This window comes from Scyliorhinus torazame, chromosome 4 (assembly GCF_047496885.1).
Source record: "Scyliorhinus torazame isolate Kashiwa2021f chromosome 4, sScyTor2.1, whole genome shotgun sequence".
NCBI lineage: Eukaryota > Metazoa > Chordata > Chondrichthyes > Carcharhiniformes > Scyliorhinidae > Scyliorhinus > Scyliorhinus torazame.
Genome location: NC_092710.1, coordinates 329435465 through 329458756, shown reverse-complemented (window position 1 = coordinate 329458756; position 23292 = coordinate 329435465). Strand labels below are relative to the sequence as shown.

General features: G+C 47.6%; 1 protein-coding gene across 1 annotated transcript in view; it reads left to right on the top strand.

Moving 5' to 3' along the window:
* The first annotated feature begins 1196 nt into the window (after positions 1–1196).
* The window catches only part of mrps18a (mitochondrial ribosomal protein S18A), a 164508-nt gene continuing 142412 nt past the window's right edge, over positions 1197–23292 (top strand). Inside the window, exons 1-3 of the mRNA XM_072500202.1 lie at positions 1197–1383; positions 3716–3747; positions 12677–12784. Coding sequence (XP_072356303.1) covers positions 1230–1383; positions 3716–3747; positions 12677–12784 — 294 coding nt within the window. The 5' untranslated portion in view covers positions 1197–1229. The remainder of the gene's footprint in view (positions 1384–3715; positions 3748–12676; positions 12785–23292) is intronic.

The window sequence follows — 23292 nt, the reverse complement described above, 5'->3', positions numbered from 1 at the left end:
CAAGCTTTCAGCGATCTGTGTAAATATCTCATTATAACTCGGTGTTAAATTTTGATTAATAATGCTAATTTTAAAAATTCTTTCCTGGGGTGTGGACTTGACTGGCTAGGCCAACATTAATTGCCCAACCCTGATTGCCCTTGAGAAGGTGGTGGTGAGCTGCCTTCTTGAACTATTACCGTCCATGTGGTGTAGGTATAGGAAAGGAGTTCCAGAATTTTGACCCAGTGACAGTGAAGGAAAGGCGATATAGTAACAAGTCGAATGATGTTTGACTTGGAAAGGAATTTGCAGATGGTGGTGTTCCCATGCATCTACTGCACTTGCCCTTCGAGGTAGTACAGGTGGCGGATTTGGAAGGTGCTACTCAAGGAGTCTTGGTGAGTTCCTGTAGTGCATCTTATAGATGGTACACACTGCTACCACTGTTGTCCGTGAGGGAGTTAATGTTTGTGGATGGGGCGCCAATTAAGGAGGCTGCTTTATCCTGGCTGTCAAGCTTCTTGAGTGTTTTTAAGCTATGATCATCCAGGCAAGTGGTTAGTATTCCATCACACTCATGACTTGTGCCTTGAGATGGATGCTTCAGGAAGTCAGAGTTATTCATCATATGCTTCTGTGAGGCACCTTGGGATATTTTATTGTATGAAAGATGACATTATGTATAAACTACATTAAGACATGTATTCTGTTTATTTATGGTCTATATATTTATAGCCTAAATTGTTGTATAAATTAGTTTCAAACTTTAACCTCGAGAATTATTTATATTGGAAATCTACTCCATTTAATTAGTAGGTTTGCCATCTATCAACTCCTGCACTTAGTTCAATTGCTCTGGAAAACATTCCACACAGACAACGTCAAATACCCTTTGTCCTATTCAGAGGTTGTCTTTTTTTTATCACAGGAATTTTCTTTTAACCAGGCTTTCAAAGAGAAAGGGTTCTGTCTATGATAAGGAGACATTAGGGTTCTTCAGATTTTCAATTATTACATGTAGAATTTCTAGCCTCATTCTCCTCCCTCTCTTCAGTGTTGGATTTGGCTACAGGTGAATAAGCCAGTTAAAAAGAACCGTGTTTTACAATTAAAAAAGGGCAATATGTGAAATTGGTACAAGTGTGAAAAATGGAAGATTGGCTGCTGGGCTGAGTCTGGCTTTGATTGACAGCCGGAACCGGAAGAGCTGGGTGACCATCTTTCCCCCTCCCTCCCGCTGCTGCAACATGGCGGCCATCAGGACTTTGCGCTCTGTGTGCCGGGTGGCTAAGGTTTCCCGTCTCTGGGTCTCCGGACAGCGCTTTCCAGCAGACACCGCCAGCGGAACGTGGCTGCAGGTCGCTTCGGCGGGGTTAGTGCCAGCCCGAGGCCTGAGGGAAAGTGAGTGCGGCGGCGGCGCGGGGTGCAGGCGAGGGCCGGCACTAGCGTGAATGGGCGGGACGACAGCTTGAGGGGGCGGGACGCTCTTTGATTGACAGCGGGTCGGGGCGCGCCCAGGCGGCGCAGCAGCCATTTGATTGACAGGTCGATGGGACGAGTCAAGTCATGAGTGTGAACAGACTTGGCTTCTCCATCCACCCAGTCCTCAGACCAGCTGTTCATGCATTGAATTTGCAGTTTATGGGAACTATGCAGGCAATTATATTATGATAACAGAAAATGCTGGATAAACTGGATGGTTAGCATTGTTGCTTCACAGCTCCAGGGTCGATTCCCGGCTTGGGTCACTGTCTGTGCGGAGTCAGCCTGTGCTCCCCGTGTTTGCGTGGGTTTCCTCCGGGTACCTCCCACAGTCCAAAGATGTGCAGGTTAGGTGAGTTGGCCATGCTAAATTGCCCTTAGCGCCCAAAATTACCCTTAGTGTCCAAAAAGGGGTGGGGTTGCTGGGTTGCCTGGATAGGGTGGAGGTGTTGGCCTGGGTACGGTTCTTTTTCCAGGGGACGGTGGAGACTCGGTGGGCCGAGTGGCCTCCTTCTGCATTGTAGATTCTATGAACTCTGGCAGTATATGTGGAGAGAAACAGTAGAAGGATCATTTCGATCCGAAACGTTAACTCTGTTTCTCTCTCCACAGATGCTGCCCAATCTGCTGAGTTTATCCAGCGATTTCTGTTTGTATTTCAGATTTCCAACATCCGCATTATTTTGCTTTTATATGGGTAGTTATACTCCCATCTTCACGTATCCCTGTCTCAGAATTGTTACAGCGTTGACTGCACGAGCTTTCTGAAAGAACAACTTGCCTAGTTCCGTTCTCCCTGTTAATAAAGCATACAATAAAGCACCAAAGAGAAAATGCTGGTAAACCTCAGCAGGTCTGGCAGCATCTGTAGGGAGAGAAAAGAGCTTACGTTTCGAGTCCAGGTGACCCTTTGTCAAAGCTGAATAAGATAATTTTAGTTGTTACAAATCTAATGGATGAAAACAGTTAAAAAGGCTTGTGCAGGTTGCAACAAGCACATGAGCGAGAATGGGGCAGAAAGGTGTGCAGAAAGGGTTTGATGAAGAGGCGTGGGAGGAGGCTTGGGTTATTGGGCTGATTGGCCTGATTCAATGCTGTGGGCTCTGTCGCTGTTATCTGCTGGTTCAAGAGTAGTATGGCCCTCCGAATGAAAGCAAGTTAGCACAAGTGTTGAAGAAACCCAGGGGGCAGCACGGTAGCCTTGTGGATAGCACAATTGCTTCACAGCTCCAGGGTCCCAGGTTCGATTCCGGCTTGGGTCACTGTGCGGAGTCTGCACATCCTCCCCGTGTGTGCGTGGGTTTCCTCCGGGTGCTCCGGTTTCCTCCCACAATCCAAAGATGTGCAGGTTAGGTGGATTGGCCATGATAAATTGCCCTTAGTGTCCAAAATTGCCCTTAGTGTTGGGTGGGGTTACTGGGTTATGGGGATAGGCTGGCGGTGTTGACCTTGGGTAGGGTGCTCTTTCCAAGAGCCGGTGCAGACTCGATGGGCCGAATGGCCTCCTTCTGCACTGTAGATTCTATGAAAAGGAGGAGTAATGAATTCCATCTGATAAATAGAGGGAACATGTCCTCACTGTTATAATATGCACTCATGCACATCATGAGGTAAAAGCAGGCAGTGACAGACACCCAGGTGAGCCAATCAACATACAGAACACGACCAATCACCAGACAGAACACCAGGGGGGGGACTTACACCTATAAAACACACTCTGCCTCTTTCCACTGGTGACAACTGTAGTGACAGTCAGGGTGTACAAATCATTCAACACCTTCTACATGTGGATCAGAGCTAGCCTGGTCTAGATAGTTAATGTTAGTTTAGAGTAGTAGAGAGTCAACCCACAAGCAGCAGTGTGCTTCGTCACTGAAGTTCAATAAATCTTATTGAACCAAGCCTATGTTTGGTGTATGCGTGATCATTTAACCTCGTCGTGTTGCAGTCCGTGTTACCCTAGGGCGAATAACACGACACTCACAGCAAAGCTTTTCTTAATGTTTCAATCAGCCTCTCATATGGAGGAACTTGATGGGTCTAAGTGTGATTTCAGTTCATTTTTAAAGAAGTTTCACCGGCAAATATAAGAGCACTATGAAGAGATGGTCTTTTGCATTGGAGTTGCATATCTGACTTATTTTGCCATTAGTACATCTGTAAAGAGCCTTGGGTATGATATATGTGAGCATATGTTGTTTCTGTATAGTGGATCCTGGTTTTCAAACTATGTCCCTTCCTTGCTTTACAGTTGCAAGAGTCCAGGATGGACAGACCATAATGGTGAGTTCAGATACCTCAGTGCTTCATCCAATCTACAAGTGTTCAATGACTGAACAGTGGGACCTGTAGACAGCCAATTGCCGTAGAACAGAGCCTCCACACGAAAAAAAATCCCCGTCTACCTATAATGTCCAGTTTTAGGGGAGGAGGCCAGCACATTGTGTTTTTTTTTCAATTGGGAAACCCAGGTGAAGGATCAGACATTTGGTCCCCTTATTTGAGGAAGGATGTCATTGCATTGGAGGTGGTTCAGAGGAGGTTCACTCGATTGATTCCAGAGATGAGGGGTTTGGCGTATGAGGAGAGATTGAACAGTTTAGGCCTATTCTCTAGAGTTTCGAAGAATGAGGGGAGATCAAATTGAGGTATACAAGATGCTCAAAGGTATGGATAAAGTAGACGTGGAATTGATACTTCCTCTTGTGGGGCATTCTAAAATGAGAGGTCCTAATCTTAAAATAAGAAGTAGCAAATTTAAAACAGATTTGAGGAAAACATACTGCTCCCAAAAGGTTGTGAACCTGTGGAATTTGCTGACCCAGAGTGCGGTGGATGCAGGGAGAGTGAGTAAATTTAAGGAGGAGTTGGACAGATTTTTAATCGGTAATGGGTTGAAGGGTTATGGAGAACGGGCATAACGGTGGAGTTGAGGCCAGGATGGGATCAGCCATGATCGCATTGAGGGTGTTAGGCTCGGGAGGCTAAATTGCCTATTCCCGCTCCTAGGTCATGTGTTCTAGGGAGGAGATGCTCTGGCTGATTTCGCCACCCAGCTCTTGGTCTGCAACATTGTAGGTAACAGATGAGGAACATATCAGCCATGATAGAATGGCGGAGCAGACTCGATGGGCCGAATGACCAAATTCTGCTCCTATATCTTATGAATTTATGAACACAGATTGAAATGGGATGGGGGGAATCTAAGGAAGGTTAAAGAGTTGTACTATTCAGATTCCTGGATAGAATAAATCCTGGAAGCAGTCCTCATTTCAAATCACCGAAGATGCAGGAAACATAAGGGGCGGGTTCTTCCAGCCAGCCGGCCAATGAGATTTCCCATTTCACCTCTGCGGCGTGAGTGGGCTGCTGGAGAAGCGGAGGATCCCGCCGACGGAGAAGCCAGTCAAAGGATTTAAGAAATATGATCAGGAGTAGGCCTGTTCTGCTGTTCACTAAGATTATGCTTCTACCAAATCCCCATTTTCCTGTCCTATCCCCATTTTGCTGATTCCCTTAAGTGCCCAAAAATCCGTTTGTCTTGAATTTACTCACTGATTGCGCATCCACATCCCCTAAGGCGTAGAATTCCAAAGGTTCACTCATCACAGTCCTCAATGACCGACCCCTTACCCTGAGACTGTGACCCCTAGTTCTAGACTCTCTAGCCAGAGGAAACAACCCCTCTGCCCTGAGGAACCTTTCAAGAACTTTATGGTTTTTAAAAATTAATTTACGGGATGTGGCCGTCACTGGCGACACCAAGCCTGTATTGCCCATCCCAAATGGCCCTTTGCACTGAAAGGCTTGCGGGGCCATTTCCGAGGCAGTCAGCCACATTGCTGTGGGTCTGGAAACACATGTCGGCCAAACCAGGTAAGGATGACAAATTTCCTTCCCTAAAAGATATTTGTGAACCAGCTGGGTTTTTACGATGATCGGCAATGGTTTCATGGTCATCATTAGTTAATTCCAGATTTTTATTGAATTCGAATTCCGCCAACTGCATGGTGGAATTCGAACCCAGGTCCCCAGATCATTACCCAGGTTCTCCGGGTTGATGGACAATGTCACTGTGCCACCACCTCGCGAACAACGTTTCAATAAGATTAGCTCTCATTCTTCCAGCGAAAATCGGGCCATTCTACTAACTCTCTCTTCATAGGACATCCCTCTCATCTCAGTGGTTAGCACTGCTGCTTCCCAGCGCCAGGTACCCGGGTTCAATTCCGGCCTCAGGTGACTGTCTCTTGTCGAGTTTGCACATTCTCCCCATGTCTGTGTGGGTTTCCTCTGGGTGCTCCGGTTTCCTCCATCAGTTCAAAGATGTGCAGGTTAGGTGGATTGGCCATGCTAAATTGTCCCTTAGTGTCCAAAAGGTTAGATGGGGTTATGGGGATGAGGGAGTGGGCCTGGATAGGGTGCTCTTTCAGAGGGCCGCTGTAAACTCGATGGGCCGAATGGCCTCCTTCTGCACTGTAGGGATTCTATGATTCCAGAGAACTTAAGCACGGTGTATGTAAAGATTTGAAGGACTGAGATAGAGAAGCAGTGACTCCAATGATGGATATGAAATGAAAATCGCTTATTGTCACAAGTAGGCTTCAATGAAGTTACTGTGAAAAGCCCCTAGTCGCCACATTCCGGTGCCTGTTCGGGGAGGCTGTTACGGGAATATGGATAAAATTAAGGGCCAGTGCAAAGAATGTTTGGGTGAAGAAGATAGATTGAAGAGGCGCACTGAGAGGAGGAGTGTCTGACTAATGATCACATTCTTCTTATGTTCTGGTCTGGAGTCCGAGAGAGCTGCATGAACCAAGTGCATGTTGTTTAAAAGCCCCTCAACCTTTTCATAAAATTAAGTTGAAAATGCATTGTCGAGGGAGTGGGGGAGGAGAACTTGCTCTCCGGCTTCTCCCTCCTCTTTTCCATGGACCAGGAAAGGTTAAGGTGAGACTCCGTGGAAGTCTTCAAAATTATGCAGCGCTTTGACCGATTGTTTCAGCTGGTAGTAGGAGCACTAACCCGAGGAAACAGATTGAAGAGAATTGGCAACGCAACCAGACTGTAGGAGGATAATTATCTTTGTCGCTCTTCTGACCTGGAATGCACTATGAGGAAAAAGCGTTGGAAGCCAATTCAGTTGTAACTTTCAACAGGAAGTTGGATATTGACTTGGAACCAAAACGTTGGAACGGCTGTGGGGCAAGAGCAGGGAAGTATGACTCATTAGATCGCTCTTTCCAAGAAATGTTGTAAAGACCACAGGCCTTGGCAATATTCTGGCAATTATGCGGAAGACTTGTGCTACAGAACCTGCTGTGCCCCTAGTCAAGCAAATTCAAGAGAATATAGGGCCATTCTATTAACGCTCGTACACAGCCATCAGATGCCTGTGTACGAGAGTATACAAAAAGCAGGATAGATCCAACCCAGTCAATTACTGCCCCATCAGTCTACTCTCGCTCATTAGTAAAGTTATAGAAGGGGTCATCAACAGCGCAATCAAGTAGCATTTGCTTAGCAATGCTCACTGACGCTTAGTTTGGGTTCCGCCAGGGTTACTCGTCTCCTGACCTCATTACAGCCTTGGTACAAACATGAACTAAAGAGCTGAACACCAGAGGTCAAATGAGAGTGACTGCCCTTGACATCAAAGCAGCATTTGATCGAGTACAGCATCAAGGAGCCCGAGCTAAACTGGGGTCAAAGCGAATCGGGGAAAACCTGTCACCTGGCAAAATGGAATACGATTGTGGCTGTTGGAGGTCAATCATCTCGTTCATAGAAATGCTACATTGCAGAAGGAGGCCATTAAGCCCATCGAGTCTGGACCGACTCCCCGAAAGAGCACCCTACCCAGGCCCATGCCCCCACCTAATCCCCGTAACCCCACCTAACCTTTTGGATACTACGGGGCAATTTAGCTTGGCAAATCTATCTAACCTGCACATCTTTCGACTGGGAGGAACCCGGAACACTCGGAGGAAACCCACCTAGACGGGGAGAACATGCAAACTCCACGGACAGTTGCCCAAGGCCGGAATCGAACCTGGGTCCCTGTCGCTGTGAGGCAGTGGTGCTAACCCCCCTGTCACCCCCACTCAGACTTCACTGCAGGAGCTCCTCAGTTTAGTGTCCCAGGCCCAACCACTGTCAGCTGTTTCATCATTGACCTTCCTTCCATCATAAGGTGAGAAGTAGGGGTGTTTGCGGATGACTGCACAATGTTCAGCACCATTTGCAACTCCTCAGATAATGAAGCAGTCCATGTACAAATGCAGCAAGACCTGGACAATATCCAGGCTTGGGCTGACAAGTGGCAAGTTACATTCACGCCACACAAGTGCCAGGCAATGACCATCTCCTACAAGAGAGAATCTAACCATCGCCCCATGACATTCAATTACATTACCATCGCTGAATCCCCCACTACCAGGATGCTGGGGATTGAACTGGACTAGCCATATAAATGGCTATGAGATCAGGTTAGAGACTAGGAACCCTGCAGCTAGGAACTCACTTCCTGACTCCCCAACGCCTGTTCACCATCTACAAGGCACAAGTCAGGACTGTGATAGAATACTCTCCACTTGCCTGGATGAGTGCAACTCCAACAGTACTCAAGGAGCTCAACACCATCCAGGACAAAGCAGCCCACTTGATTGTTCCTCCTTCCACAAACATTCAATCCCTCCACTACCAACGAACAATGGCAGCCATGTATACCATCTACAAGATGCACTGCCGTAACTCACCAAGGTTCCTTACAAACCCACGATACCTAACATCGAGAAGGACAAGAGCAGCAGATACCTGGGAACCCCACCACCTGGGGCTTCCCCTCCAAGTCACTGACCATCCTGACGTGGCAATATATTGCCGTTCCTTCACTGACGTTGGGTCAAAATTCTGGAACTCCCTCCCTAACAGCACAATGGGTGTACCTACACCTCAGAGGATTGCAGCGGTTCAAGGCAGGCAGCTCACCACCACCTTCTCAAGGGCAACTATGGATGGGCAATAAATGTTGGCCCAGCCAGTGACACTGACATCTCTTAAAATGAATAGAATAAAAATCAAGTTTCCTCTTACTCTTCTAAACTCCAGAGGACACCAGCCTAGCATGTCCAATTTTTCCTCATGAGATAACTTGCCCATTCCTGGCATTCGTCTGGTAAATGTTCTCTGAACTGCTTTTCCTTAGATGACCGATATTGCACACAGTCTTCCAAATGTAGTCTCACTAGCGCTCTGTACAACTGAAGCAGAACCTCCCTACTCTTGTATTCACTTCCCCTCGCAACATATAAAGAACAAAGAACAATACAGCACAGGAACAGGCCCTTCAGCCCTCCAAGCTTGTAGTGGTCATGATGCCAACCTTCGCCAAAACCCTCAGCACTTCCTTGTGCCTTATGCCCATCCTATCCATGTGTTTGTCAAGATGCCTTTTGAACGCCGTTAATGCATCTGCTTCCACAACATTCCCTGGCATCGCGTTCCAGGCACTCACCACTCTGCGTAAAAAACCTGCCTCGCACTTCTCCTCTAAACTTTGCCCCACGGACCTTAAACCTATGCCCCCTGGTGACTGACCCCTCCACCATGGGAAAGAGTCCCCTTCACAAAACAATGCTGTTTATCACTTATAAAATGATGACATTCTATTAGCTTTCTTAATTTCTTGCAGTACGTGCATTCTAGCCTTCTGCGATTCAAGTCATCCCAATCCCTCTGCACCTCAGAACTCTGCAATCTATCATTTAGATAATATGCTTTTTTATTCTTCTTGTCAAATAGAATAATTTCACATTTTCCCACAGTGTAGAGTTATATAGTTTTAAAGTGGCCGATCTTGTCTGTGCCGGCATCAAACACCTATCTATTCTAATCCCATTTTCCAGCATTTGGTTTGTAGTCTTGTACGCTAGGGTGTTTCAACTGCTTCTCTGAATGCTTCTTAAATGTTGTGAGGCTCTGGCCTCTACCACCCTTTCAGGCAGTGGGTTACCTCTGGGTGGAAATATTTTTCCTCAAATCCTCTCTAAATCTGCTCCTTACCGTAAATCTATGCCCCCTGGTTATTGACCCCTCTACCCATCTATATTCCTCCATCTGCCCTGTCTATATCCCTCATAATTTTGTACATCTCGTTGAGGTCCCCCTCAGCCTCCTCTGCTTTAAGGAAAGCACCCCAGCCTATCCAGTCTTTTTTCATAGTTGAACCACTCCAGCCCAATCAACATCCTGGTGAATTTCCTCTGCATCTTTCTAGTGCAATCAAACCCTTCCTATAGTGTGGCGACCAGAACTTCACACAATACTCTAGCTGTGGTCCAACGAGCATTTTATACAGCTCAGAACCTCCTCGCTCTCATGTTCTATGCCTCATCTCATAAAGGCAAGTATCCCATATGCCTTCTTAACCATATTCACTACCTATCCTGCTGCCTTCAGGGATCTTTAGACATGCACCCCAAGGTCCCTCTGGCCCTTTGTACTTCCTAGTGTCCTACCATTTATCCTGCGTTCCCTCACCGTGTTAGTCCTGCCAGAATGCACCGCCTCTCACTTTTCGGAGTTAAATTCCATTTGCCACTGATCTGACCAGCCCGTCTATATCATCCTGTAATCTAAAACTTTCCTCCCGCTATTTACCGCACCACTAATTTTCGCATTATCTGCGGAATACTGATCATACCTCCTATATTCACGACATCTAGATCAATAATGTACACTGCAAACAGCAAGGGACCCGGCACTGATCCCTGCGATACACCACTGGACACAGGCTTCCAGACACAAAAACAGCCTTTGACCATTACCCTCTGCCTCCTGCCACTAAGCCAATTGTGGATCCAATTTCCCAAATTGCCCTGAATTCCACGGGCTCTTACCTTCTTGATCAGATTCCCATGTGGGACCTTGTCAAAAGCCTTACTGAAGTCCATGTAGACTACAAGACTACAGCACTGCCTTCATTTACACACCTCAAAAAATTCAATCTAATTTGTGAGACACCATCGCCTCCTGCCAAAGCCATGCTGACTATCCTTTATTAATCCTTGCCTCTCCAAGTGCAGATTAATTCTGCCCCTCAGAAATTTTTGCAATAATTTCCCTACCACTGATGTTAGACCCACTGGCCTGCAATTACCTGGTTTTCCCTATTTCCCTTCTTGCATAATAGTATCACATTAGCTGTCCTCTAAAATTAGCATCAGAGCCTTCGCAATCTCCTCCCTTGCCTCACACAGCAGCCAAGTATACATCTCATCTGGGCCTGGGAGACTTATCCACTTTTAAGCTTGCTAAAACCACTAACATCTCCACCTCTCGATGCTAATCTGTTCAATTATATTACAGACTGCCTCCCTGCTTTCTATACCTGCATCATCTGAGTGAACACAGATGCAAAATATTAATTTAATACCTCACCGGCGTCTTTTGGCTCAACACACTTTGGTCCCTCAGTTGCTCTACTCTTTATGATTACCCTCCTGCCCTTAATATACTTATCAAACACTTTGGGATTTTCCTTTATTTTGCTCGCCAGTGCATGCACCTCTTCGCTCTGCTAATTTTTAAAAATAGCCCTGAATTTTCTATACTCCTCGCGGGCATCCATTGTTCTGAGCCCCTGAATCTGCCATAAGCCTCTCGTTTTTTCCTTCGCAAATCCTGTATATTCCTTGACATCCAGGGTTCTATGAACTTTTTGGACCCACTCTTAACCTTTCAGCAAACATGTTGGTGTTGAGCACTTCCTTTTTCCTTTTTGAATGACTCTCACTGATCTGATTTGGATAGTCCTACAAGTAGCTGCTCCCAGTCCACTTTGGCCCATTCCTGTCTTATCCTATTAAAATCGGCCTTCCCCCAGTTCAGACACCTAGGGCGCGATTCTCCCCTCCCACGCCGAAGTGGCCGCGCCGTCGTGAACGCCGTCGAGGTTCACGACGGCGCGAAACGGCCCCGGTCACGACCGATTCAGGCCCTGACAATGGGCTAGGATCGGGGCCGCGTCATCTACACGCGCCAGGCCTTGTCGCCCGTGTAAAAGCGGCGCCGCATAGATGACACGGCCGGCGCCGCATAACTGCCGTCATCTGCGCATGCGCGGTTGCCGTCCTCTCTAAGTCCGCCCCGTAAGAAGATGTCTGACGGATCTTGCGGGGCCGCGGAAGGACGGAGGTCCTCCTTCAGAGAGGACGGCCCGACGATCGGTGGGCACCGATCGCGGGCCAGACCCCATTTGAGGTACCCCCCTGTGCAGGATCCCCCCTCGCCCACCCCCGCAGGCAGCTCCCCCCAGCGTTCACGCACCGCTCACGGCGGCAGCGACCAGGTGTGGACGGCGCCGAGGGGAACCCGCCGTTTTGGCCTGGCCGCTTGGCCCATCCGGGCCTGAGAATAGCGGGGGTGCCGGAGAATCGACATTTTCGGTGTCCCCGGCGATTCTCCGGCCTGCAGCCCGCGAAACACGACCGGGCCGATCCCGCCGCTTGGGAGAATCGCGGGAGGGTGTCGGACCGGCGTCCCGGGAAATTTTGGCGCCCCGGGCGATTCTCCCAACCGGCGGAGTGGAGAATCGCGCCCCTTATTTCCAGTCCATTTTTGTCCTTTTCCATAACTACCTTAAATCTTACCGAGTTGTGGTCACTATCACGAAAATGCTCCCCCACTGATACCTCGACCACCTGCCTGGCTTCATTCCGTAAAATTAGGTCAAGTACCGTCCCCCCTCCCTTGTAGGACTTTCTTGGTGCTGGTTCAAAAAGCTCACCTGGATGCACTTTAAGAATTCCAACCTCAAGCCTTTCACACTTTGTCCATCACAATTAATATTGGGATGTTAAAATCCCATACTATTATTACTGCATTATTTTCTTTCTTTTCTCAGATTTGTCTACATATCTGCCCTCCTATTTGTCCCTGACTGTTAGGGGGCCTCCAGTACACACCCAGCATCGAGATTCCGTCCTTTTTGTTTTTTAAGTTCCACCCACATGGCCTCAGTTGAGGAGCCTGCTTACATATCCTCCATCCTTACTGCAGTAATTGACTCCTTAATCAATATTGCGACACCTTTGTGGTTGGGCAAATTTCAGTTTTATTGGAGCGGGCCTTTGAACTGAGCATCGTTACTGACCAGTGGAACTGTTATATTCACCTTCTTAATGGTCACACTCACTGATTCTGCTTTCAGATTGAAGGAAAGAAAGTCGAGACTTCTCCAGTGTCTTCTGAACCTCCAAATCCTTCAGGACAGTGTCCAATCTGCAGGTGGAACCTGAAACACAAATATAACCACACAGTAAGTAGACTGCATTTTCAGAATTATCCATTTGTGTCATATTTTAATGAATAGCTTTCATTTTTACAACCACCCAGCGAGTGATTAGAAAGTGGAGCGCTCTGCCTTTTGCAGCATTTGAAACGAATAGTACCTATGCCTTGAAAGGAAAGTTAGATAAGTAAATGAGGCGAAAGATATAGAAAGATATGCAGATGGGGTTAGATGAAGTTTAAAAAAAATTCATTTTACAGGACGTGGGCGTTGCTGGTTAGGCCAGCATTTATTGCCCATCCCTAGTTGCCCTTCAGAAGGTGGTGGTGAGTTGCCTTCTTGAACCACTGCAGTCCCTGAGGTGGAGGTACACCCACATTTTGTTCGGGTAGAATTCCAGGATTTTGACCCAGCGACAGTGAAGGGCGATATGTTTCCAAGTCAGGGTGGTGAGTGACATGGAGAGGAACCTCCAGTTAGTGGGGTTCCCAGGTATATGCTGCTCTTGTCCTTCTAGATGGTAGTGGCCGTGGGTTTGGAAGGTGCTGTCTGAGGAACCTTGGTGAGTTACTGCAGTGCATCTTGTAGATGGTACACATGGCTGCCACTGTTTGTCAGTGGTGGAGGGTTTGAATGTTTGTCGAAGGGGGAGCAATTAAGCGGGTTTTTTTTTTCCTGGATTGTGTCGAGCTTAGAATCATAGAATTTACAGTGCAGAAGGAGGCCATTCGGCCCATCAAGTTTGCACCGGCCCTTGGAAAGAGCACCCTAGTTAAGCCCACGCCTCCACCCTATCCCCGTAACCCAGTAATCCCACTTAACCTTTTTGGACACTAAGGGGCAATTTAGCACGGCCAATCCACCTGCACATCTTTGGACTGTGGAAGGAAACCCACGCAGACACAGGGAGAACGTACAGACTCCGCACAGGGAGTGGGAATCAAACCTGGGACCCTGGAGTTATGAAGCAACTATGCTAACCACTGTGCTACCGTGCTGCCCACGGTAGTGTTGTTGGAGCTGCACTCATCAGGTAAGTAGAGAATATTCCATTACATTCCTGACTTGTGCCTTGTTGATGGTGGACAGGCTTTGGTGGGTCAGGAGGTGAGTTACTCGCCGTGGGATTCCTTGATTTGACCTGCCCTGGTAGCCACAGTATTAATGTGGTTAGTCCAATTCCATTTCCGATCAATGGTAACCCCCAGGATGGTGATTGTGGGGGATTCAGCAATGGTGATGCCATTGAATGTCAAGGGGCGGTGGTTAGATCCTCTCGTAGGAGTTGGTCATTACCTAGAACTTGTGTAGTGCAAATGTAACTTGCCACTTCTGACCTTCTGATGGAAGGGAGGTCATTGATGAAGCAGCTGAAGATGGTTGGGCCTAGGACACCACCCTGAGGAACTCCTGCAGTGATGTCCTGGAGCTGAGATTATTGACCTCCAACCACCACAACCATCATCCTTTGTGCCAGGTATGACTCCAACCAGCGGAGAGTTTCCCCCTGGTTCCCATTGACTCCAGTTTAGCTGGGACTCCTTGATGCCATACTCGGTCAAATGCTGCCTTGATGTCAAGGCCAGCCACTCTTGCCTCACCTGTGGCATTCAGCTCTTTTGTCCATGTTTGTACCAAGGCTGCAATGAGGTGAGGAGCTGAGTGAGAGGAGATTCCTGTGGAGTGTAAACACCAGTTTAAGTTAGTTGGGCTGTATGACCTGTTACTGCGCTGTGATTAATTATCTGAGGAATACGTAGTAAAATGACTTTAGGCAGTCTCAAGCTATTGAGCATGAACACACAAGAACTTCTACTTTGCTCCTAACTTTTCACCTTGGTGATAAATGGCTGTTGAAAATTGCTTAAAAGAGAGACCAAATTCCAAACAATCACCACAATTTAAGCTGCAGGAGACATAAGATGCTAATTGGTTCTGATTTTTTTGAATTTTGCGAGAGCTTGGGCATCCTGTAGTTCCCTGTTGCTTTTGCCTCGGCAAATCAGAATTGATTTACCAACCTATCAGCACTTTTTTATTCGTTCATGGGATGCGGGTGCTGCAGGCTGCACAGGCATTTATTGCCCATCCTTATTTGCCCTTGAGGGGGCGGTTAACAGTCAAGCACATTGCTGTTGATCTGCTGTACCGAATGGGAGATCGTCATACATATCATCTATATAGCATTGTACAGAGATTGGGATCAACCCTGGATGTGGGCCAGACCAGGTAAGGACGGCAGATATTCTTCCCTGACGGACATTTGTGAACCAGATGGGCTTTTATGACAATCAACAATGATTTTGTGCTCATCATTAGACTTTTAATTCCAAATTTTTATTGAATCCAAATTTCACCATCTGCAGTAGTGGGATTCAAAGCCGGATCCCCAGAGCATTACCCAGGGTCTCTCGATTATGCCCATCTTGGCTAAGAATGCGGCGTTCACTCAGTGCTGATACCGTGAGGTAAAACAGAAGTGCTGAATCAATTCTGAGTTAACCTGAGGCCCTGCTCATGCAGATGCTGAAAGGTACATAGAACATAGAAAAATACAGCACAGAACAGGCCCTTCGGCCCACGATGTTGTGTCGAACCTTTGTCCTAGATTAATCATAGATTATCATTGAATTTACAGTGCAGAAGGAGGCCACTCGGCCCCCCGAGTCCGCACCGGCCCCCGGAAAGAGCACCCTACCCAAACTCAACAACTCCACCCAACACTAAGGGTAATTTTGGACACTAAGGGCAATTTATCATGGCAATCCACCTAACTGCACATCTTTGGACTGTGGGAGGAAACCGGAGCACCCGGAGGAAACCTACGCACACACGGGGAGGATGTGCAGACTCTGCACAGACAGTGACCCAAGCCGGAATCGAACCTGGGACCCTGGAGCTGTGAAGCAATTGTGCTAACCACCATGCTACCGTGCTGCCCTTAAGAACAAATTAATCTACACTATATCATTCTACCGTAATCCATGTACCTATCCAATAGCTGCTTGAAGGTCCCTAATGTTTCCGACTCAACTACTTCCACAGGCAGTGCATTCCATGCCCCCACTACTCTCTGGGTAAAGAACCTACCTCTGACATCCTCCCTATATTTTCCACCATTCACCTTAAATTTTTGTCCCCTTGTAATGGTTTGTTCCACCGGGGGAAAAAGTCTCTGACTGTCTACTCTATCTATTCCCCTGATCATCTTATAAACCTCTGTCAAGTCGCCCCTCATCCTTCTCCGTTCTAATGAGAAAAGGCCCAGCACCCTCAACCTTTCCTCGTAAGACCTACTCTCCATTCCAGGCAACATCCTGGTAAATCTCCTTTGCACCTTTTCCAAAGCTTCCACATCCTTCCTAAAATGAGGCGACCAGAACTGTATACAGTACTCCAAATGTGGCCTTACCAAAGTTTTGTACAGCTGCATCATCACCTCACGGCTCTTAAATTCAATCCCTCTGTTAATGAACGCTAGCACACCATAGGCCTTCTTCACAGCTCTATCCACTTGAGTGGCAACTTTCAAAGATGTATGAACATAGACCCCAAGATCTCTCTGTTCCTCCACATTGCCAAGAACCCTACCGTTAACCCTGTATTCTGCATTCATATTTGTCCTTCCAAAATGGACAACCTCACACTTTTCAGGGTTAAACTCCATCTGCCACTTCTCAGCCCAGCTCTGCATCCTATCTATGTCTCTTTGCAGCCGAAAACAGTCCTCACTATCCACAACTCCACCAATCTTCGTATTGTCTGCAAATTTACTAACCCACCCTTCAACTCCCTCATCCAAGTCATTAGTGAAAATCACAAACAGCAGAGGACCCAGAACTGATCCCTGCGGTACGCCACTAGTAACTGTGATCCAGGCTGAATATGTGCCATCCACCACCACTCTCTGACTTCTATCGGTTAGCCAGTTCGTTATCCAACTGGCCAAATTTCCCACAATCCCATGCCTCCTTACTTTCTGCATGAGCCTACCATGGGGAACCTTATCAAATGCCTTACTAAAATCCATGTACACTACATCCACTGCGTTACCTTCATCCACATGCTTGGTCACCTCCTCAAAGAATTCAATAAGACTTGTAAGGCAAGACCTACCCCTCACAAATCCGTGCTGACTATTCCTAATCAAGCAGTGTCTTTCCAGATGCTCAGAAATCCTATCCCTCAGTACCCTTTCCATTACTTTGCCTTCCACCGAAGTAAGACTAACTGGCCTGTAATTGCCAGGGTTATCCCTAGTCCCTTTTTTGAACAGGGGCACGACATTTGCCACTCTCCAATCCCCTGGTACCACCCCTGTTGACAGTGAGGACGAAAAGATCATTGCCAACGGCTCTGCAGTTTCATCTCTTGCTTCCCATAGAATCCTTGGATATATCCCGTCAGGCCCGGGGGATTTGTCTATCCTCAAGTTTTTCAAAATGCCCAACACATCTTCCTTCCTAACAAGTATTTCTTTGAGCTTACCAGTCTGTTTCACACTGCCCTCTCCGACAATATGGCCCCTCTCATTTGTAAATACAGAAGAAAAGTACTCGTTCAAGACCTCTCCTATCTCTTCAGACTCAATACACAATCTCCCGCTACTGTCCTTGATCGGACCTACCCTCGCTCTAGTCATTCTCATATTTCTCACATACGTGTAAAAGGCCTTGGGGTTTTCCTTGATCCTACCCGCCAAAGGTTGTTCATGCCCTCTCTTAGCTCTCCTAATCCCTTTCTTCAGTTCCCTCCTGACTATCTTGTATCCCTCCAGCGCCCTGTCTGAACCTTGTTTCCTCAGCCTTACATAAGTCTCCTTTTTCCTCTTAACAAGACATTCAACCTCTCTTGTCAACCATGGTTCCCTCACTCGACCATCTCGTCCCTGCCTCACAGGGACATACATATCAAGGACACGTGGTACCTGTTCCTTGAACAAGTTCCACATTTCACTTGTGTCCTTCCCTGACAGCCTATGTTCCCAACTTATGCACTTCAATTCTTGTCTGACAACATCGTATTTACCCTTCCCCCAATTGTAAACCTTGCCCTGTTGCATGCACCTATCCCTCTCCATTACTAAAGTGAAAGTCACAGAATTTTGGTCACTATCTCCAAAATGCTCCCCCACTAACAAATCTATCACTTGCCCTGGTTCATTACCCAGTACCAAATCCAATATTGCCTCCCCTCTGGTCGGACAATCTACATACTGTGTTAGAAAAGCTTCCTGGACACACTGCACAAACACCACCCCATCCAAACTATTTGATCTAAAGAGTTTCCACTCAATGTTTGGGAAGTTAAATTCACCCATGACTACTACCTTGTGACTTCTGCACCTTTCCAAAATCTGTTTCCCAATCTGTTCCTCCACATCTCTGTTACTATTGGGGGGCCTATAGAAAACTCCTAACAAGGTGACTGCTCCTTTCCTATTTCTGACTTCAACCCATACTACCTCAATAGGGTGATACTCCTCGAACTGCCTTTCTGCAGCTGTTATACTATCTCTAATTAATAATGCCACTCCCCCACCTCTTTTACCACCCTCCCTAATCTTATTGAAACATCTATAACCAGGGACCTCCAACAACCATTTCTGCCCCTCTTCTATCCAAGTTTCTGTGATGGCCACAACATCGTAGTACGGTGGCAGTAGTAAGGGGAACGTGTCGGCCTGGTATCCTGAACACTTCTCCTTCAACTCGTGACAATAGACAATGATAAATTACATCGACCAGTCTCTGTGTTTGCTTTAAGGAAGCTTGGGCGGAATTCTCCGACCCCCGCCGGGTCGGTGAGTCGGAGCCCCGCCGCGCGAATCGCGCCCCGATGCCGGGACGCAATTCTCTGCAATGCGGAGAATCGGCATCAGCGCGGCGCCGGTCGCAGTATGTGGCGACTCTCTGGCCCGGGCCGGCGCGCCAATTCTCCGGGCCGGATGGGCCGAGTGGCCGTCAACAAAAAGCCGAGTCCCGCCGGCGCCGTTCTAACATCCTCTGAGCCGACGGGACCTCGGCGTTGAAGGGTCCGGGTGCAGCCTGTGGTGGGAGGAGGGGGGGTCCGACCCCGGCGGGGAGCCTCCGTAGTTACCTGGCCTGCGATCGGGACCCACATATCTGCGGGCCGGCCTCTCTGCCACTCGGTCTCCTTTCCTCCACGCTGGCTCCTGTAGCCCTGCGCCATTTGGCGTTGGGGCCACCGCGGGGAAGAAGGCCACTGCGCTTGCGCTGGTTGCTGGCGGCCCAACTGCACATGTGCAGACCCCACGGCGCCGGGTTCACGCCGGGATTGGCAGCTGAGGCGGCGGAGGCCGCTCCAGCGCCATCCTAGCCCCTTGTGGGCCGCGGAATGGGGTCCCGGAACGGGCGCCGACACCGGAGTAAAACACCCCTGTTTTTACTCCGACGTCGGCACTTAGCCGCCTGTTGGGAGAATCCCGCCCCTTAGTTTTTGCACTTGGTTCCATGATGGTCACAGCTCTGTAATCATTCATCAACAATGTGATAACTTTCTAAGTGCAAGTCTGTCTTTTTCAGCATTGCATAGAGCTGCCCCAGGTTCTGGAATTCTGCCCGAAACCATTCTGCCTTTCCATTTCTCTGTCTGCTTTCTACTTCTTTGACCAAGCCTTTGCTCATTTGTCTTTATAAGCCCTGATGTGGCTTGGTGTCTAATGCCTCCTGGTAATGTCACTGTGAAGCATCTTCGAAAGCTTGATTTCGTTACTGTTGTTAGGGGCGGCACAGTGGTTAGCACTGTTGCTTCACAGCGCCTGGGTCCCAGGTTCGATTCCCGGCTTGGGTCACTGTCTGTGTGGAGTCTGCACGTTCTCCCCTTGTCTGCGCGGGTTTCCTCCGGATGCTCCGGTTTCCTCCCACAAGTCCCGAAAGACGTGCTGTTAGGTGAATTGGACATTCTAAATCCTCCCTCAGTGACCCGAACAGGCGCCGGAGTGTGGGCCCCGATCGCAGGCCAGGGGATTTTCCCAGTAACTTAATTGCAGTGTTAATGTAAGCCTACGTGTGACAATAATAAAGATTATTATTATACCTATTGAGAGCATTCATTGATAACACAAACACTCCCACAGAATATTGTGTGTAAGGAATTGGGGTAGTCGGTAACTTGTGTTTCTCCTGCTCCACAGATTGGGAGATTATGTCATACATATCATCTATATAGCATTGAACAGAGATTGGGATCAACCCTGGGCTTGCCGGCTGATAGTGGTAGAGTTTAGTAATGTATGAAAGTGGGGTGCTGGGACCTGGTGAATGTGATACGTGCTGTGCTGCACTGCGTGGTCATACAACAGGAAGCTTTTTGTGCGTTCCTTTTAGCAAGCACCTGGGTGTGTTGGAAAAGTACACTGAGTTCTCGTGGAGCAGAATAGTATAATTTGTTTCTTAGCTCCAGCTCAGTGACTTATTAGCGACTGACTTTTCCCGTTCAATGGTTCTGCAAGCTTCACTTCGCTGTTGCCTGCTGCATAATGTATCCATCAGAGTGTGGGACGTGGGCACGTAATATTGGCTGACCTGCCACAGCAGTGCCAACGGAGTGCTGTACTGTTGGGAGGTGCCGCCTTTCACCCCACCTGCCTTATTGGGTGGATGTAAAAGATCCCATGCCACTACTTCAAGAAGAGCTGGGGAGGTGTCCAGACCAATATTGTTCCCTTAACCAAATCCGAAAGCAGATTAATAAAAGCAAAGTACTGCGGTGGTTGGAAATCTGAAATAAAAGCTGAAAATTCTGGAAATACTCAGCAGGACTGCCAGCATCTGTGGAGAGGGAAAGGGGTAACAATTCTAATAATAATAATCTTTATTGTCACAAGTGGGCTTATATTAACGCTACAACGAAGCTACTGTGAAAATCCCCTTGCCGCCACACTCCGGCGACTGTTCGGGAACACTGAGGGAGAATTCAGAATGTCCAATTCACTTAACAGCACGTCTTTCGCGACTTGTGGGAGGAAACCGGAACACCCGGAGGAAACCCACGCAGACACGGGGAGAACATGCAGACTCTGCACAGACAGTGACCCAAGCTGGGAATGGAACCTGGGTCCCTGGTGCTGTGAAGCGACAGTGCTACCCACTGTGCCATTTGTTATGGGCCAGGGTTTAGAGAATCGTAAAGTGTATCATGGAGTTCCCCTGACCCACAACTTTTAATAGATTGTGGTATGGGGAGCACACGGCCCACTCTACAGGTCTGGTACACAGAAATGGAAAAGTAATTTTTAAAGCAAAACAATGCTTATTCTATGAACTCAAGTTCACCTTTTTGAAACATACAGTGAACATCTTAGCAACCATCAATTCAAATACAACCCCAAACAATACAACACCAAGTAATCCTTAATAACTTCCCAAATAACATCCAGAAGACAGAAGAAACACCTTTTAACAGAAGCACATCAGGTTTACATTCACTACTGAAGACATTTATAATTCTGAATTCACCAAATGATCAAGAGATAGTCTTTTCATGGCAGAGAGATCAACAGTACACCTGCTCTGTCTGGCTTCAGCTCCCACACTGAAAATGAAATTAAAACACACCCTGCAGCAAACAGCCTAAAACAAAAGTAAAAAGCTGACAGACAGCCCAGTTCCACCCACACTCTGACATCACCAATAAACACCCATTTCTTAAAGGTACATTTCTGAAACACCCATTACTTAAAGGTACTCTCACATGACACACCGTGCCACCCTTAATGGTCAATGTCTCTTCAGAGCTCTGAAAAATGTCATACGGACTTGTCATACGGACTCGAAGCTCTGTTTTCTCTCTCCAGAGATGCTGCCAGGCCCGCTGAGTTTTCTTTTAATTCTGTTGCTGTTTGGTTTTGGGACCCTGCCACCACATTTTCCAAATTTACCACCACCATGTTTCGTATTTTTGAATGAACTCAAAAATATCTTGCTGGCTGTGAAATGCTAGGGGTCACCCTGAGGTGAGTCATTGTAGGAAAGCGAGTCTTGTTCTCTTTACGCGGAGGGATAGCTTGAGAGGAACTTCCATATCCTCTCAGTCACAAAACACTGCTTGCACCCTCCCCATCTATCTCAGTGCAGCCCATCTGCCTTTTACCTTCGTCCATGCTTTGCCACCTCATGGCTGGTTTATCATTGACAGTAATTCGCCTCGTGGATTGCAGGAGCAGTAATTGTTGTGTGTGTCTCTACCAGGACAAGCCGCGCCCAGCCTGGAGATGAGCGAGCAGCCAATCATTTTTTTGTCCTCTTGTGAGTGATAGTTTCTGAGGGTGTAGTGCTGACCAGCGCATGAAGGAGAATTTTCTGCGTGTGTAGGTGACCGAGGTTAAAGAGCTTTCCATCTGTGAAGCAACTCCCGACGGTCCATAAGATATAGGAGCAGAATCAGGCCATTCGGCCCCTCAGGTCTGCTCCACCATTCAATCATGGCTGATGTGTTTGTCATCCCTATCCTCCTGCCTTCTCCCCATAACCCCTGATCCCCTTACTGGTCTAGTCCTCCCTCAGTATTGCACATGGATCTCATGCTCAAGTCTCTGGGGCAAAACGTTAGCCCACACACTCTTTTTTGGCTAGGATTTCTGTGTACGACCAACTGAGCCATAGTTGAGCCAATATCACAGACTGTGGTGAGAGAGTCGAGTGACCCTAATGTGCGTTTGTCTCCGATCCCAGATAGGGGCAAATCAAACCCACTGAGTCGGTATTGTAGACTTGAGTCAGAGAGCAGAGAGGGTTCACTTTGTCTGTAGAAGAGGCCCAGGGGGAGGGGTGAACGAACACCGGTCTGAATGATCTCCTTCTGTGCTGTAGACGGTTATGGTCTACTGCACAGCCCCCTGAGGGGGGTGTTTGCTAGAGCTGTTGGGGAGGGTTTAAACTAATGCGGCAGGGGGATGGGAACCGACGCAGGAAGTTGGAAGGTAGTAAAACAGAAACAAAAGGCAGAAAGGGGGAAAGTGTAAGGCAGAGAAGCCATAGTCGAAAATCAAAAAGGGTGACAGTACAAGGGACAGTGACTGAGGGGAGCTCAGTGAATAGGACCAGTAATACTAAAAGGAATAAAACGGGAAGTGAAAACATTAATGGTAAGCGACGCGGCAGGTTGTTACATGAAAATATGGGTTCAATGACAAGGAAAATTAGGAGAAAAGTTAAGAGGAAAAATAACTTGGGAGAGGTTACTGATCAAGGTGTTAAGATTCAAAACCGAGGTATAAAAGCCAATATAAGTGTACTTTACCTGAATGCTCGTAGTATTCGGAATAAGTATTGCGCAAATCATCGTGAATGACTATGATTTAGTGGCCATTACTGAAACATTGTTAAAGGATTGTCACGACTGGGAGTTAAATATCCAAGGGTATCAAACTATTCGGAGGGTTCAGAGTGGATGGTAAGGGAGGTGGTGTAGCTCTGTTATTTAAGGATGACATCGGGGCAATGTTAAGGGATGACATCGGTGCTATGGAGGATAAGGTTGAATCCATTTGGGTGGAAATCAGGAATAGTTAG